The following is a 17,662-nucleotide window of genomic DNA, read 5'->3' on the forward strand; positions in this document are numbered from 1 at the left end:
TATTTGAACTTTTTTGAACTTTTATTATAGGAGACATGCCACCTTCTTTAATCGCTTCTAAATCTGTGCAAAATGATACTATACTGAAATGCAAATCACTACATTTCCTATGGGTATGAAAGGTTCAAACAATCCAAAATTCAAACCCAGCAATAGAATCACTGGTGTATGTTCTTCACTTTATTTACAGATGTATGCCTCATGACCATTTGGATCATGAGAAGACTGTCAGAGGTAAAACAAAGATTATTCTTAATTAATCACAGTTTTAGGAGATATCAACTGAACAAATATTGGGTTTTATCATTCTGTCAAACACTGATCCTTTAGAAAAAAAGGAAAACAAAAATAGAAAAAACTAAAACCATGTACATAAAAAAATGACTACTTTATAGTTCTTTTGATGTCCTCATCAAAAGGACTGCGTCGTGGAGAGACATGATCAAACAATGTGAAACCGATGCTTAAAGAGATAGGTCACCCCCATAATGCCTTTTTTTCTATCGATTACTCACCCCATGGAGCCTTGAATTCATGGAGATTGTTTTGTTTTTGTCGCATTCCTAAGCCAATAATTTGATGACCGACAGTCTATGAGGCAATAAAATTATTGGCTTAGGAATGCGACAAAAACAAAAAAATCTCGATGAATTCAAAGCTTCGCGGGGTGTGTAATTGATAGAAAATAAGTTTTTGTTTTGGGTGAACTATCCCTTTAATGCTGACCTGGCACATGTCAGTAGAATACAAGTCAGGTGGCCCTAACCTGAACCGAAACTGATTCACACCCTCTTTGTACCAATAAGATAACGATCCATCCAATGGCATACACAAGAAGTGACTTTGCATCACAATTTCATGATAATTGTGCTAACAGGGGCTTTGCCCCCCAGAGTTTTTTCTGATAAAGGAGCTGCTTGGAGCCGCTTGGAGACTTCCACAGCACCTGCAGCCATGAGAGTGGTTGTGCTCGTCATGACTCTGGCCCTTGTGGGTGAGTATGATTTTCCCTGTTAAATAAAAAGCTGCACCATTATAAATTACATTAACTAAACTATGCCATTACTTGAGACTGCTACAGGTGCTACAGGCAGTTATATGTTTGTGGAAGTCAAAAGTGATTCTGTTTTTTTAGCTTAATGTTTAATGGCGTAATGTTTAATTATTATGAAAAAAAAAAAGGAATTTGCCAGTAAACTATTACCAACATTTATTGGAAAACTCAATGCAAATTGTGTTGTGTCAAGTGGCAATGGAATTAAAAGATTAGAAGATGTATCTACAGTAGGTGTATGCTTATGTATGTTGAAAAGAGTAAGAGGAGTTACTTAGGAATATACTTAGGCATGGAATTCTGGTGTTAGTTCAATCTAATCTTGTGTTATTTCCTTTTAGCTGGTCAACACCGCAACTTTGGTACGTGCACATTGTAAAACCATCACAAATAATGATGTCTGTTTTCATTAATAATATTTGTTGGGTTCTCCACCCCAGGAGTAAGTAATAATAATAATAATAATAATAATAATAATAATAATAATAATAATAATGAATAGTAATAGCATTAGTCTTATAGCCATGCGAAACTTAAAGGGATATTTCACTTTCAAACATGTGTGGGGTCATTTTAACGTCTACTCTGGCTTTTGTGAGCACCCCAGACAGTTTTTAAGTTGCTTGATTCAGTGTTTCAATATTTCATATTCATTTTATCAGACACGCCCCCTTCCTGTACAAACCCATTGTAACTTCAAAATCCATTTTAACCATGATGGAGTCATCGAAAACACCCGTCCTTGGTTCTGGTGACTGATATTGTCCTTCTAATGCGTGAGGGGGCTGTGTTTTTTCAATTACTTATTTTATATATATTTTTTTTTAATTATTGTTTTAAATACAAAACTTTCGTAAAATAAATGAAAAAAGTAACAGCCCCTCACGCATTATAAGGACAATATCATTCACCAGAACCAAGGACGGGTGTTTTCAGTGAATCTATCATGGTTAAAATTGAGTTTGAAGTTACGATGGGTTTGTATAGGTAGTGGGCGTGTCAGATAAAATAAATATAAAATATCTAAATACTGTCTGGGGTGAAACACAAAAGCCAGAGTAGATGTTAAAATGCCCCCAAACATGTTTGAAAGGGAAACATCGCTTTAATGCATATTATCCTCTGTCGACAGTCACAAAAGATATTGCTGCAAATGATGTATCTTTCATAAATTCATGGTAAAAATGATCAATTATTATTATTTCATTACTCTTCTAACAGAAGGAAATTGTATTCACAGATCCTGCATTTGCTCCAACTAAGACCTATGTGTACAAGTATGAGGCAGTGCTCATGGGCGGTCTGCCTGATCAGGGTCTGGCGACAGCTGGAGTAAAAGTCAGCAGCAAAGTTCTCATCAGTGCTCTTGCCCACAATACCTTTTTGCTTAAGGTAAAGGTCATCATTTTCAAAAGGTGACTAAATATCAACAAATGGTCATTCCTTTACATTAAACAATGTTCTTTTTACCCTATAGCTTGTGGAACCTGAACTTTATGAGTACAGTGGTTTCCTGCCCAAAGATCCATTTATACCTGCCACTAAGCTCACTGCCGCCCTGGCTGCTGAGCTTATGATTCCTATCAAGTTTGAGTATGCCAGTGGTGTTGTGGGTAAAGTGTATGCCCCTGAGAGAATCTCGGAAATGATGTTGAACATCATCAGAGGTATCCTCAATGTCCTTCAGCTCAACGTTAAGAAGACTCAGAATGTGTACGAGCTGCAGGAGGTTTGTCCAAAGCCCTTGCAGCTACATACAAATCAATCAGAAAGTTAGAGCTCTCCAGTAACCTTTCCCAAATGTCTCTCAGTCTGGAGCTCAGGGTGTATGCAAGACCCTTTACGCCATTACTGAGGACTTAAAGGCTGAGCGCATCCTTCTGACCAAGACCAAGGACCTTCAGCACTGCCGGGAGAAGATCAGTAAGGACAGTGGTTTAGTCTACACCAAGAAGTGTGTTGAGTGCCAGCAGGTGAAGGCAAATACATGTTCTGTCATAAGATGCATTACTGTATACTTGCCACAAAATCAAATAACTATGTGTCTATACACAGGGAACAAAGAACCTGAGGGGAGTTGCAGCATACAACTACATCTTGAAGCCTGCTGCCGCTGGTGCGCTGATATTGGAGGCAAGTGTCAGTGAACTGATTCAATTCTCACCATTTGTTGAGAGGAACGGTGCTGCTCAAGTGGAGACCAAGTAAGTTCAGCGACGCATAATTCAAAACAATGGCACTGCTTAATGATGCTTAATCACACATTAATGTTTTTTATTCCATTTTACTCCTTAAGACAAAAGTTCATCTTCCTTGGGATTCAGACAACACCAATTGTGCCAATCGCAGCTGAGTATGTTCACCGTGGATCACTTAAGTATGAGTTTGGTGATGAGCTTCGTCAATCCCCACTTCAGCTCATTAAGGTCAACAACTTACAGGCTCAGGTATTGTTTCATATTACTTATAAGGATCAATAAAATAATGACTGGAAATATGCTATTCTGGTTACACAAATACACAACACAGACAGTGCAGAATCAACATGATTGAACCCCAGTAAGTGTAACCCCCACCCTTCTCCCTTTAGGGCGTGCACAGACATTTAGAGGGGCAGGTGCTCAAGTGAAAAAAAAGGGCACCTTCTGTGGCGCGCGAACATGCACGCGCGCGCAGCAGAAAGTTTTCGGGTCTAATTCGGGTCTAACTCGGTCTAATTCGGGTCTAATTCGGGTCTAACTCGGTCTAATTCGGGTCTAATTCGGGTCTAATTCGGTTCTGTTTGACCAATAGAAATCAACATTTTTTACGGTTTTACTTTTTGCTATAAAATAAAATATTTGTATCAACTACTACATCAATGTACTGCTCTGTGCATGATAATTAAGGGTTAATCTCCTAGAAACTAACTGAAGAAATTAAACAGCAGCATTAATGTAAACCTATAAGGTAAACCTAGGTTGTTACCTGGGCAGTCAGGAAATCGCCAGTGGAAAGTAACTAAGTGCATGTACTCAAGTATTGTACTTATAAGTAAAATTTTGAGCCATTTTTACTTTACTTGAGTATTTCCCATTTTCAATACACTTACTTCTACTGTCTTCACTACATCTCAGATGCAAATATTCTACTTTTACTCCACTACAATTATTTGAAAACTTTACTTTGTAGATTTAGTAGATTATTATTACAAAACATACATTTCATCACTTCAGCCCTATATACATTTCAGCCATTTGAAAATATATATATATATATATAAATATTCTGCATAATGAGCACCTTTTTTTTTACTTAACTTTGGTACTTTAAGTACATTTTGATACCAATACTTTTGTAGTTTTACTCAAGTAAATTATTCTTTGAGTATTTCTACATTGCAGTATTGATACTTTTACTTTTACTAGAAATGTTGTGAGTACTTTTTCCACCACTGGAAAACGCTAATTAAGGCACAGCTGCGCTGAATGAGACTTTCTGCACAACAACGAGACTAAATGGATGCAAGAAATTGAAGAAAAGAAGAGTGAAGTTATAGTTTGGCATCTGATTTAGCCTAGGGGATTAAACAATACACTCGTTGTATTTGTTACCTGGTGGCTGTCAATCAGTGCAACAACTGAATGAAAGAGAGAAGTGAAAGAAAACCCGCGCAGGGGACCAACACTGACTGTGTTGCTTGGCTTCACTCTGCCTGAGTGACTGGCTGTCTGCTCTGCGCGAGTGCGCGTTCACGTTGAGAGCAGGGAAGGGAGGGGCTGCAGGGCACGTACGAGTGCCGCGGGGCACGTGTGGGGATGTTTTTGACGACATTTATAACGCGCATTTGGGGCATATTAGAAGCTTTTAATCCAGAATTGATCGACCATGGGCCACATACTGTACACTGTTAAAAAAAAGAAAAACTTTAAAAACGAACTTTCAAAAGGGCACATTGCTGTCCAGCGGGCAAACGGGCAGGTGCTCAAGCACTACCTAGTCTAGTGTCTATGTGTGCACGTCCCATTACCCTCCTTCTCCCATTCCTTCCCAACCCTTCTTACCTCCATCATCTTCTCTACTTTAATTGAAGCCAGTCTGCAGCCAGCCCGTATGTGTGCGGAGTGCGGACTACAAACTCATAGCAGAGCAGTTGTCCAATCGTCTTGAAACTTACCACAAATAAAACGTGTCTTCACTTCTAATAATCCCACATTTAGCCCTGTAGGCGGCGCGCACGCACAAACAGGTTTTCATTTAGCCATCGACACTTCTACTGCACAATGCACTAGCTCTGGTTCAGTTCAGACGTTAGTGAGTTCCCTTTAACGCTCTGGAAGACCCCTCGCTCTGCGCATGTACAAGGAATTCCACTGCCCTGCCAGCGCTCAAGCGTAGTGAAAATAAACAAAAACATTTCGCTACTCACCGAAGCAAAGGCTGTTTTGTGTTGTTGAATGTCTATTCTCCAACCCCGCACGCCTAAACGCACCCCACCTACTCTGTAAAATACACTTTTTGGGCAGAAAATAAAATATGTCAGCGAGACGGACATTATTTGTATTTACTCCACAGTGCCCTCTACATTTTGGTTAATGGTAAGTTCAAATCCCCCAGATCTGTAGAGGGCACTGTGGAGTAAATACAAATAATGTCCGTCTCGCTGACATATTTTATTTTCTGCCAAAAAAGTGTATTTTACAGAGTAGGTGGGGTGCGTTTAGGCGGAGCGAGGGGTCTTCCAGAGCGTTTAGGGAACTCACTAACGCTCTGAACCAGAGCTAACAATGCACATGCGCCGGACTCGCACTGCGCAAAGAACAAACACCACTCAGCCATTGTAGCTGCACAGTCAACAAACTACCTCTCTTCTACTGTTACTAGGGTTACATGCGAGACGTTGTGTGTGCGCGAGCCTGTATGGAAGTTTTTATCGGACTTTGTGAGGCTGCCATTCCCACCGAGCCAGAGGCAGCCGTGCGACATAAAACGTATGGAGGAATTTGTAAAAAGCACTATACTTGATAGGCAATTAAATGCCAGCACCACATTTTTTGTCCCTGTCCAGCCCTTGCTGAAAGACCCCTGACAACACTGGCCACCTTTTTTATTTTACTATTTATTTATTTTCTATTTTATGTTTTATTGTATATGTACCTTTGTTTAACAAATGAGGGGCTAAACACATACAATACTTTTTCTTTCTTAATTATAGTACATTTAAGCCCCAATATTGCTACAAATCGCTACAATAAGTATATCCACTCATTTTGGGGCCAAACAACAACTTGAAGGATACATGTAGCTCTGATAATGATGTACCATGCATGTTTACATGATGCCCCAACATTTTACTTATTATACTTCATTATTTTTACATTTTGGCAAAAACTGCACATTTAACATTGACCTGGCCACAATGTTTAGCTGCCCACTGGATCTGTATCTGTCTAGGGGTACAGGGGGCTTTCCCTTTGACATTGACCTGGCCACAATGTTTAGCTGCCCACTGGGCCTGTATCTGTCTAGGGGTACAGGGGGGCTTTCTCATAGGAAGTGGCCAAACCTCCGAAGGGGGCTGTTTTCTATTCCTATTAATTTGAGCATCACAATTATTCTGGTCAATCTTCAATGACAATGATTTGCTCTGTTTGTAGATTGTGGATACTCTGAATCATCTGGCTACCTCCAACGTGGAAAAGGTCCATGTGGATGCGCCTCTCAAATTTCTGGAACTCATTCAGCTCCTTCGTACAGCCCACTATGAAGACCTTGAGATGCTATGGAATCAGTTCAAAACCGGCCCTGCTTTCAGGTTAGTTTCCCCCTAGAGGATGGAAATTTACTGGGACATTTTATAACACAGACCTCATTGAACGAATAAAAGACAGCCTCCCTTTTAATGCAACAACATGACGTCTCAAACCCTGGAGGTTCTTATTCACAGGTTTGATGAAGAACCACGACCTCGTTGGTGCATTAAAAACCCTAAACTATCAGTGTGTAGACAATCTTTTATTCATTCAGTTTTGACTACTCTACTGTCAAACGCCTACCATAGATGAGGTATACTGTAAGGACAAGTTGTCACTCATCGCAATTGTCTATAGACCTCATTCACTTTTTTTTTCTCAGACGCTGGATCCTGGATGCCATCCCTGCCATTGGAACATCAGCTGTTCTGAGATTCATCAAGGAGAAGTTCGTGGCTGATCACATTACAGCTGCTGAAGCAGCCCAGGCTTTGGTGGCATCTGTGCACATGGTCACATCTGATCTGGAGGCCATCAAGATTTTTGCGGTTGGTGAAACTTCAAACAACACAGCACTTGTTATCCAGTTAACAAAAGTTAAGGAATTAAAAGAGGATAATGCATCATTTGTATTGGTCTAGGCCCTGGCAGTCAACGACAAAATTGTGGCCAACCCCATTCTCCGTGAAATTGTCATGCTTGGTTACGGTACCATGATTGCAAAATATTGTGCAGAGAAGGTCGTCTGTCCCGCTGAGCTTATCAAGGTAATACCTACCTACCTACCTACCTACCTACCTACATACATACAGTTTTTCTAATAGTGAACAAAATATTTGGATTAGAATCTTTATAGTTCATATCTTTCTGTAGCCACTCCATGATCAATTGAGTGGGGCCCTTGCCAGTGGTGCAACTGAGGAGCTCATCCTGCTGCTGAAGGTTCTGGGTAACGCTGGTCACCCAGTTAGCATTAAGCCAATCACCAAGGTCCTCCCCATGTTTGGCAATGCTGCTGCAGGTCTGCCCGTGAGAGTCCATGCTGATGCCATCTTGGCCCTGAGGAACATTGCACCGAAGGAATCCAGGGTGGTATGTGAATTTTCAGTAACAGGGGATAAATAATATAATCCATGCAAACTTCTACTATACTATTTCTCATCTCCTCTTGTCATTTAGGTCCAGGAAGTGGCTATTCAACTGTTCATGGACAGGGCTCTCCACCCAGAGCTGCGTATGCTTGCTTCCATCGTGCTGTTTGAGACCAGGCCACCAATGGGTCTGGTGACCACACTAGCTAACATTCTTAAGACGGAGGAGAACCTGCAGGTGGCGAGCTTCACTTATTCTCACATGAAGTCCTTGACTAGGAGTACCGTAGCTAGCCACGCGTCAGTGTAAGTGCTCTATTACAGGCTCAGTTAGCATCACGCCTTATGAAACAATACCAATCAATCCGTGTTGAAAAATGTAATTCTCTCATTGTAGTGCTGCAGCTTGCGACATTGCAGTCAAAATCCTTAGCCCCAGATTGGACAGACTGAGCTACCGTTTCAGCAAAGCCGTCCACATGGATGTGTACAGCAGTAAGAGCTAACATCTGATTTTAAGTTTAATTTAAGTTTTTTTTTCGCTTGACCTTTTCTGTATCATCATGTAACCGTCTCATTTCACTATATGAAAGATCCCCTGATGCTTGGTGCTGCTGCAAGTGCTTTCTACATCAATGACGCTGCCACCATCTTGCCCAGATCCATTGTGGCTAAAGCCAGTGGCTTCATGGCCGGTGCTGCTGCTGATATTCTGGAGGTAAAGACGAGTTGTCAGTTTTCCTCTCATGACACCTCACGAAGTAGTAATTCAAGTTATTCAACAGTTCAATTCATATATTATTTCATTTTTACACAGGTTGGCGTAAGAACTGAGGGACTCCAGGAGAGTCTTCTGAAAAACCCTGGTATTTTGGAGAACACTGATAGGGTCACCAAGATGAGGCGTGTCCTTAGAGCTGTAGGCAACAAGAAACATGAAGAGTACAAATACAAATCGTTCATTTCAGTTCAGGATGAAATGCACATGATTAAAGCACTGTACTGATGTACAGATGGTATGACCTTTTTTCCACAGCTTTCGCATTGGAGAGGTATGCCCAATAGCAAGCCCCTGGCATCTGTGTATATCAAATTCTTTGGACAAGAAATTGCTTTTGCGAACATCAACAAGGCTATGATTGACCAGGCCATTGCGGTATGATTCCAGAACATAACCTCCTGTCCTTGAAATAAATTAAATTGTATTTGACAATCTTATGAAACATAATAATGAAGCAAAATTCTACCCTGCAGCTTGCCACTGGACCCACCGTTGAAGCATACGGAAAGCATGCTATTAAGACTCTGCTGTCTGGTGCATCTTTCCATTATACTAAACCTATACTGGCTACTGAGATGCGTCGCATTATCCCCACTGCAGCTGGCTTTCCCATGGAACTCAGTGTTGTCACTGCTGCTGTGGCTGTTGCAGCGGTCCAAAGTAAGTAATTATTGACTACATAACAACACCCACAACTTGAAGCCCAATGCAAGTAAAATGTACTTTGGATACGTTCTGGGATAAATCCACATAGTATTATTGATGAGATAAGTTACGTTGTGCTAGTGCATAATTGATGTATAGAGTGGGTAAAGTAGTGCTTCTATACTGTATTTGTTTTGGCATAGTCAAGGCCAAGACCACTCCAGCGCTGCCAGAAACCTTTAATTTTGCTCACCTACTGGAGACAGCCATCTGTCAGCTTGAGACTGAGATCAAACCAAGGTAAGAAAGTCAATCAATTAATCAGCCATTCTTACTACAGTGATATTTACTATAATTAGATACAACAGTAATATTCAAAATATAATTTTAAATGATTTGTCTCATTGTCCTAGCATTGCTATGGAAACCTTTGCTATGATGGGAGTAAATACTGCTATGCTCCAGGCAGCTGTGTTGACCAGAGGTAAGGTCAACTCTCTTATGCCATCAAAAATAGCAGTATGGCTTGACATCACTGATGGCAACTTCAAGATTGAGGCATTGCCCATTGCTGCGCCTGAGTACATTGCAACTCTGCAGTAAGTCATACATTTTTCTTCATGTATTTCTCCATTAATCTCTAAAATGTGCAAACTTCGAAACTCTCGTTATTCTTTCAACAGAGTTCAAACTCATGCTGTGGTAAAAAATATAGAGGATCTTGCAGCTACAAAAATCACACCCATCATCCCTGCCAAAATCTTGGAACCCATATCAAAATTGAGACTCACATCTATGATTTACTCCTCTATTGCTGGGAGCTCAGTGAGTCACCCACACACCCACCCACACACACACACACACACACACACACACACACACACACACACACACACACACACACACACACACACACACACACACACACACACACACACACACACACACACACACACACTGATAGTTACCGTAGTCCAAATACTTATACTCCTTTCTTCTGTTTTAGTCAAAGTCCTCTGAGGTGCTTTATCCTGATATGCCAGTTAACATGGAGCCCCTTGTAAAGGCAGCCCAGTTTAATAAGAAGTACTGTGCTACCCTCGCCATGAAGAGTTGTGTTAAGATTGTCTCAGAGAATGCTGCATTCATCAGGGACACTGCTTTCTACAAAATGATTGGAATGCATTCTGCTGCTGTTTATGTGAAACCTGGCAAGTGTTCTAAATACAACATACAATTAAATATACACTATGTAAATCTCACACACACACGCGCGCGCACACACACGCAATTTAATAACATTTCAATGTCATGTTTTCAGTTAAAGGTGTAGTCATTGAGGGACTGGTGATGGAGGTTCAAGTCGGACCAAAGGCTGCAGAGAAGCTTATTAAACACAACAGCCTATGCGAAGAGGAAGTCACTGAGGAAAAAACAGTCTTGCACAAACTCAAGAAAATCCTGTATCCTGGTCTGAGGAATGGCACCGTGTCTTCTTCCAGCTCCAGCAGTTCTCGCTCCAGCCGCTCTCGTTCCAAGTCTTCGTCCGTATCCTCCAGTTCCTCGTCTCACAGCAGCAGCAGCAGGCTTAGCTCCAGTAGATCAGTGAGCAGTTCTTCTAGCTCCAGCTCCTCCAGGTCTGCTCAGATCTCGAAGGTAACTCATTGTCTCCGCCAGAGGTGGAGAGTATGTTTTCGTCTCCGTCCTTCCGTGTGTCCGCCAAGCTAACATTGGTCAAGCTTCACGTGACACGTGACAATATGTTGAAAGGGTGTGCTTTGATTGGCTAGCGAGACGCATGACGAAATAGAAACCGGTAAATAGGTTTGTCACTTCCATCAGCCAAGCTAACATTGGTCAAGTGACACGTGACAATATGTAATATAAATAGGTAAGACAGGAACAGTACTGGCGGAGACCTGTGCTCCGAGGAGCACATTTTCTAGTTAATCATGATTTCATGACTTTACGTAGAAGGAAATATGGAGTATAGTGAGATCTTCATATCACAATTTACAGTATGAAAAAGTGGAATTGACACAAAAATATGTTTTGTTCCAAACAGGCTATAATTTACCCCCATACGTTCCAGAGGAACCACAAGAAGCAGGTAAGTTTTACTTATCTTGGGCAAGGATAAGTAAAAAAAACTTTTAAAAACTGCAGTCAATTTCTCACAAATCTCCTATGACCTTTGTACAGACAATCATCTCTCAAGCCACCTCAGCAGTAAGAAACTCCAAGAGCAGAAGCAGTGCTTCAAGTTTTGAGGCCATCTACAAGCAGGTAAAGCTTTATCCTCTTTAGACAGAAATGAACATTTGATCTGTGGGTGAATTTACATCAGTTAACACTGTTCCTCAGAATAAATGCCTGAGCGAGGTTTCCGCTCCTACCTTTTCCATCCTCTTCCGTGTGAGGAGAGCTGACCAGAAGTTGCAAGGATATCAGTTCGCTGCCTACCTGGACAAACCTACAGCCAGAGCGCAGTTAATGCTTTCTTCTTTGGCTGACTCCAACTGGGGGTTATATGCCGATGGAGCTGTGCTTAGCAAGCATAAAGCTATGGTAAGAAGCCTTTTATTTTTACGTCATCCATCTTACAGCATAAAGCAGCCATGTCCATGTGTGTATTGTTGCAGTTTTAAAAGGGTGCTCTTACAAATCAGCTGAATGTTTATCCCAATATCCCTACAGGTCAAGTTTATCTATGGAACGGACACTGATCGTTTTCAGGCTGTGTTCACCACTGAGACTGGTCTAGTTGGTCCAAACCCTGCAGCCCGCCTGAAAGTGGATTGGAAAGACAGTGCCAGAATAATCCCTGTTATTCGGCGCTATGCAAAGATGTAATTCTAAGCATACCTGTACATACATGTACTGTGGTTCTTTATACAGTATGCATTCCTAATTATGGCCTATTTCAAATTTAAAGAGCCATTTTTAAACATGACAACATGACAAACATTTATCTTATAGTGCCTACGAGTATGTTCCTGCTGCTCTCCTCAATTCACTGGTTGGGGGAAAGGAAAATAACACAGAAGGCCGAATGTCACTAACTGTGGTCGCCACATCTGAAAGGACTCTGGACATCATTTTAAAAACACCAAAAGTATGATGAATCAGATTTTGTTCCAGGATCACTGAAGCTGTATTTTGTTTGTTTGTTTATTTATTTATTTAATATGTTTAATTATTGTATTTTCCTTCTTGCAGATGAGCTATTACAAAATGTCTATGCCTCTTCCAATCTCTCTACCACTTAATGAATTCAGTGGTCTTTCCCCTTTTGATGACAACATGGTTAACAAATTGCACTATTTTCTCGCCAAGACCAATGCAGGTAATATAAAAAGAAAATTCTATAAATTTGAGGAAAACTTTTAGTTTAATTTCGATTTGCCCACATGCCAAAAGACATTTTTAAGAAAACTTTTTCCTTCTATTCTATTTATGTTTTTGTTTTTCTTCACAGCTGAATGTAGCTTCATCAAAAACAAACTGACCACATTCAACAACAGGAGCTACACAAATGAGATGCCCGTCTCTTGCTACCAGATTCTGGCTCAGGATTGCACCCATGAACTCAAGTTCATGGTTCTGCTGAAGAAAGATGCTATTGAACAGAACTATATCAATGTCAAAGTTGCTGGCATGTGAGTCTTTGAATACCATGCCCAATATAATAATAATGATGATAATATATAATTTACAATTAAAAAATATATATATGTGAGAGCTGACATAATAATTTGTTACATGTGTGCCTTTTCAGTGATATTGACCTGCATCCAAAGAACAATGATGTGATTGTGCTAATTAATGGAAGGGAAATTCCCATCAGCAACCTCCCATACCAGAATCCCACAGGTTTATACAAATATTAATTACATCCTCCAGTTATTATATAGCAGTAAAACCACCATGCCAAATTTACTTTTCCAAAATAAGCATTACGTTTCTGACAAACCAGGGTTTCTCATATTTTTTTCCTCTGGGAATCCTATCATTCTGCTTTAAATACTTTTTAATAAACACGATTAAGCTACTGTTGACCTGCATATTTAAACTGACCTGAATAATTTATTGTGGTATGTTTTACTATCAGCTCAAATCCGAATCATACCTAAGGGTGAGGGCATCGCTATCTATGCTCCAAGCTATGGACTTCAGGAAGTCTACTTTGCTAAGGACACATGCAAGGTAAAAAATAAAATAAAATCATTGTTTTTAATAAATGTTAAATCTATATTCCAATAGCAATCGTTGACATTTTGAACAAACCAGGGGCACAGCCATTTTCAAATCAGGCAAAAATAAGAATTAAATAACATAACCCTAACCTAACCCTAAAACCAAAATAAAGTAACAAAAAACGCCCAAAATCCACCCAAACCGCAAATTTTCGCACGCGCAAGGGTCAGGGACGCATGCGTGCCCACCCGCTTCTGTCTCGGCCCAGCCTATACTAGCGGTCTGGTTGCGCCACTGGCTGTTTGTTTGTTCAATAACTGGGGTTTCCCCTTCTCTTAGTAAACAGAAAATACAGTTTCAGGTCAGGATACCAATGCCATTCAAATCCAGAGAGAGATACAACTCATACAAGATACAGGATAAACATGTGAAACTGGAAGTGATGAAACAAAATAATGAGCAAACACAATTGGAACACAGTAAAACTGAAGATGATGATTGACGGGGTTCTCTCTCCTGATTGGATAAAATTGGTATCCCAACCTGAAAATAAGGTTTCTGTTTACTAAAGAGCTGAGGAGATGGATGGGGAGACCACTATTACTGAACAAACACTCTATAGCAGTGATAACTATTTGAATATAGAGTTTTAACATTTTAACAAAAAAAAACGTTCAATCACCATCACTTCCATGCTCTTTAAGTATAAGCATGAATGCAGTATAAATGACTATACTCTTCAAATATTTTGTTAAATGACTTTTAAATGTACTCAAACATGTGACCTAAACCTTGTAGCTTTAAAAGCTGACCATGGGGATTTATCAAACAACATAAAAAGTGCTGCTGACATTTGAAATAGCTTATGAAGCCATTAGAATCATGATCTGAGATAATATAATTATACAGTATGTATGGCCATTCCATTCAGGTTAAAGTGGTGGACTGGATGAAGGGACAGACATGTGGACTTTGCGGTAAGGCTGATGGGGAAGTCAGACAAGAGTACCGCACTCCCAACGGACATGTGACCAAGAATGCAGTAAGCTATTCCCATTCCTGGGTGCTCCCTGCTGAGAGCTGCCGTGACACCACTGGTAAATACCTAGTCTTTTTTGTAGTCTCATTCAAAACCATGGCATAAACCAAGATGAGTGACATGAAAAGAATTTGAAATGTTATCATGGCACACAGGTGGATCAATCGACTCTTAAAGCAAGTTAATTATCCATACCTCTCCAATACAGAGTGCCGCATGCGACTTGAATCTGTGACGTTGGACAAGCAGATCATGGTTCATGGGCAGGAGTCCAATTGCTACTCTGTTGTGCCGGTGCTGCGCTGTCTGACTGGCTGCGTGGCTGTCAAGACCACTCCTGTCACAGTGGGCTTCCACTGTGTGCCTACTGGTAAGTCTATAAAATGATTTAAAAAAAATAAAAAATATAAAAACAGTTTCAAAAGCTATAGCTGGAAGATTTTGTGGAAAATCTCAGTTCCTAACTACTTTACTCTCCTCACAACTGCAGATTCAATGGCGAGTCAGTCTGAAACTAGTGGCTACGAGAAGAGTGTGGACCTGAGGGAGACAACAGAAGCACATCTGGCCTGCAGCTGCAACACTGAGTGTGCATAAACTCTTTTGTGTCATACGTGTCTCCTGTGGGTCTTTTGTGTCATTCACAGTTATGTTATTTGTTATTTCAGCTCAATTGTCTGGATTATTTTGTTTGTAAAATGTGATAATAATAAATATAGAACAACATAACCAGCATCCCAAAATATGTTGTCTGGAAGTTATTTCTAAATGTTCTGAAAGTGATTAGGTTTGTCCAGAGATAGGTTTGAAACAAACAATGTTCTATAGAATAGAATAGAATAATTGTATTGGCATCAGTAAATGACTGACAGCAATAGAAACGTCACAGTGGATCAAAACACAAAAAAGCTGAAGCTTGTTTACATTGTGGTCCAACAAAGTATACAATCTTGGGGGCAGGCCAGCTAATGAACTGGTGTCGCTAAGTCCAATTAGATTTAGCTGAGTCTACTTAGATGTCCAATTAGATCCCTCTAATAGCTATTCCTTTCCCCTTTTCCCAGAAATTGCCAAATTGTACATGCATGACAAATTAAACAAAGCTGACAATCTGTTAAATTGTAAAAATGCTGATCCGTCTCCTAGATGCATAGATTTGATAACCGATTGGAAGGTAGCGTAACAAGCGAACCGCAATTTACTTTGTTGCCATTATGCTTACTGATCTTATTTCAGTTAAGCTACCCGACACCAGGGGCTAAATTTCTCAAGTGTAGGGAGAGGGAGACCAAGTCCAACCACTGCAGATATACTAACTAGTTACTTTATATTGCATTAACATATACCATACACATATTTGTTATAATACCGTTGTATTCATCGAAAAAGTTTAGGATTGCCACTTTAAAACAATAAGATGGCAGAATGTTCCTGATTGAAGTACTAACTAATTTTTTCCTCTTCATTTGGAGACTTTACCTGAGAATATGACTATATGAATACTGAAAGTATTGATATTCGTGAATGCAATACTGTAATTTCTTTTTAAGAATTCGATAACCATATAAAAATATTGATACCAAGAGTTTATTACATTTTTATGTTTTATTATGGAACTTAATATATATAATTATAAGACAACAAACATAAAGTCACCAGACACATTGGAAAGAATCAGCCAAAAAAGCAAAGCAAAATAGAATGCTATTTGGCCCTAAATAGAGAATACACAATCCAGAATACCTGAGCACTGTGATCCACACCTAAGGAAGGCCCTGACTAGGTACAGACTCAGTGAACACAGTCTCACGATCGCAGACCTGCCTCCCAAGAGAAGATAGACTGTGCATCCATTGCTCACAAAACAAGGTGGAACCTGAGATACATTTTCTAACCACCTGCCCACTGTACAAAGACATCAGAGACACATACTTCCCACGGATCACAATCACCTAAAGAGAGTTTGAAAACATGACCAATGACAAAAAAACTCCCATAGCTGCTGGGTTAAGTACAACAGTGTGCAAACACAACAGCAAGATTTGTGAGCTGTTTTGACGGAAGAAGGATGTCCACTGAAACACAACCACCCTAAGGTCTATTAATCAAATGTCCACAGAGCAACTGCCTTTAATATACATTTGAAAAACTACTGCTACCTCTGTCATTTTAAATACACTTGAAAATTGTTTTAATTTGCGTCACAGGTTTTATACCAATGACAGCTAAACCTTGAAATATTGCTATTTGTTCCAAAAAGCTTTATACATACAGTATAAATAAATAAAGCATACAGTTATGCTTACATTTATATATAACTGCTCCTAACAGCAAATGCACAAGTATGCTGTTTTTTGCAAGGTATAGTTTTTGATTGCAAAGGGACACAGCTCTGTTTACACATCTCTTTATTCCCTTCTATTAATTTTATTTTATCCTATTTTATTGTAATTATTAGTGTACATATACATTTGCTAGTCTTGCTTTATGTTTGTTTTGTTTCATGTTTTCTTTGGCGATGTAAATGTATGTTTTCTCCTGAATTTAATGTGTGATGCTGACAAGTAAAACAAATAAACACAAACAAATTGGATTGGAACTATGGTACTTCTCCTTCTTCCCTCTCTGTTCCTCCAAAAACAAAAGAATTGTGGTAGTGCCCATCTCTATTTACTGACATTCTGCTACCTGATTGAAGCCTGGTCCGGTCAGCCTGTATTTCTGCGGACTACTAGATCAGAGCCAAGCAGTTGTCCAATTCTCTCCCAACTTGCTACAAAAATCGCTCATGGCTCTGGCTAGGCAGCCATCTACTTTTCCACCTTCACATGTGTCTCCACATAATCACAAAATGTTTGCCAATTTCCCCCATATTGTACCCCGTAGGTGGCGCATACCAAAACGCTCGACCCAAAACACCCCGGAGCAAATCCGGCGGTATTCACCTGGCATTCCTAAACGTAACCTCAGTAAACTATGCCTAATCTAAATGTAACCTAATTAAAATGGTGCCAAAACCTAACCTTTTGCTAAACTTAACCTCAGTAAAACTATGACTAACCCTAAACTTATTTCTAACCTTATCCTCAGTAAAGCAAATAAAAGAATACAAGAATCACTGGT

At 39.9% G+C, this 17,662-nt stretch overlaps 1 protein-coding gene across 1 annotated transcript; it reads left to right on the top strand.

The window, feature by feature from the left end:
- Positions 1-194: 194 nt before the first annotated feature.
- LOC311051449 (vitellogenin-like) lies at positions 195-15,136 on the top strand (the record flags this gene model as incomplete). The annotated part of the gene is made up of 32 exons (XM_084066018.1): positions 195-234; positions 878-994; positions 1,396-1,416; positions 2,295-2,446; positions 2,532-2,783; positions 2,866-3,012; positions 3,110-3,258; positions 3,351-3,501; positions 6,691-6,848; positions 7,169-7,334; positions 7,428-7,553; positions 7,660-7,878; positions 7,966-8,183; positions 8,275-8,372; positions 8,471-8,595; positions 8,695-8,796; positions 8,914-9,033; positions 9,132-9,318; positions 9,507-9,603; positions 9,717-9,902; positions 9,987-10,128; positions 10,310-10,514; positions 10,625-10,959; positions 11,369-11,413; positions 11,668-11,871; positions 12,001-12,112; positions 12,782-12,962; positions 13,082-13,176; positions 13,415-13,509; positions 14,432-14,597; positions 14,748-14,909; positions 15,030-15,136. 32 exons carry the CDS (start codon positions 195-197, stop codon positions 15,134-15,136), a joined length of 4,680 nt encoding a protein of 1,559 aa, XP_083922144.1.
- Positions 15,137-17,662: the final 2,526 nt, after the last annotated feature.

The sequence above is a fragment of the Gymnoscopelus microlampas genome (genome assembly GCF_963454915.1).
Source record: "Gymnoscopelus microlampas genome assembly, chromosome: 9".
NCBI classification, from domain to species: Eukaryota; Metazoa; Chordata; class Actinopteri; order Myctophiformes; family Myctophidae; genus Gymnoscopelus; species Gymnoscopelus microlampas.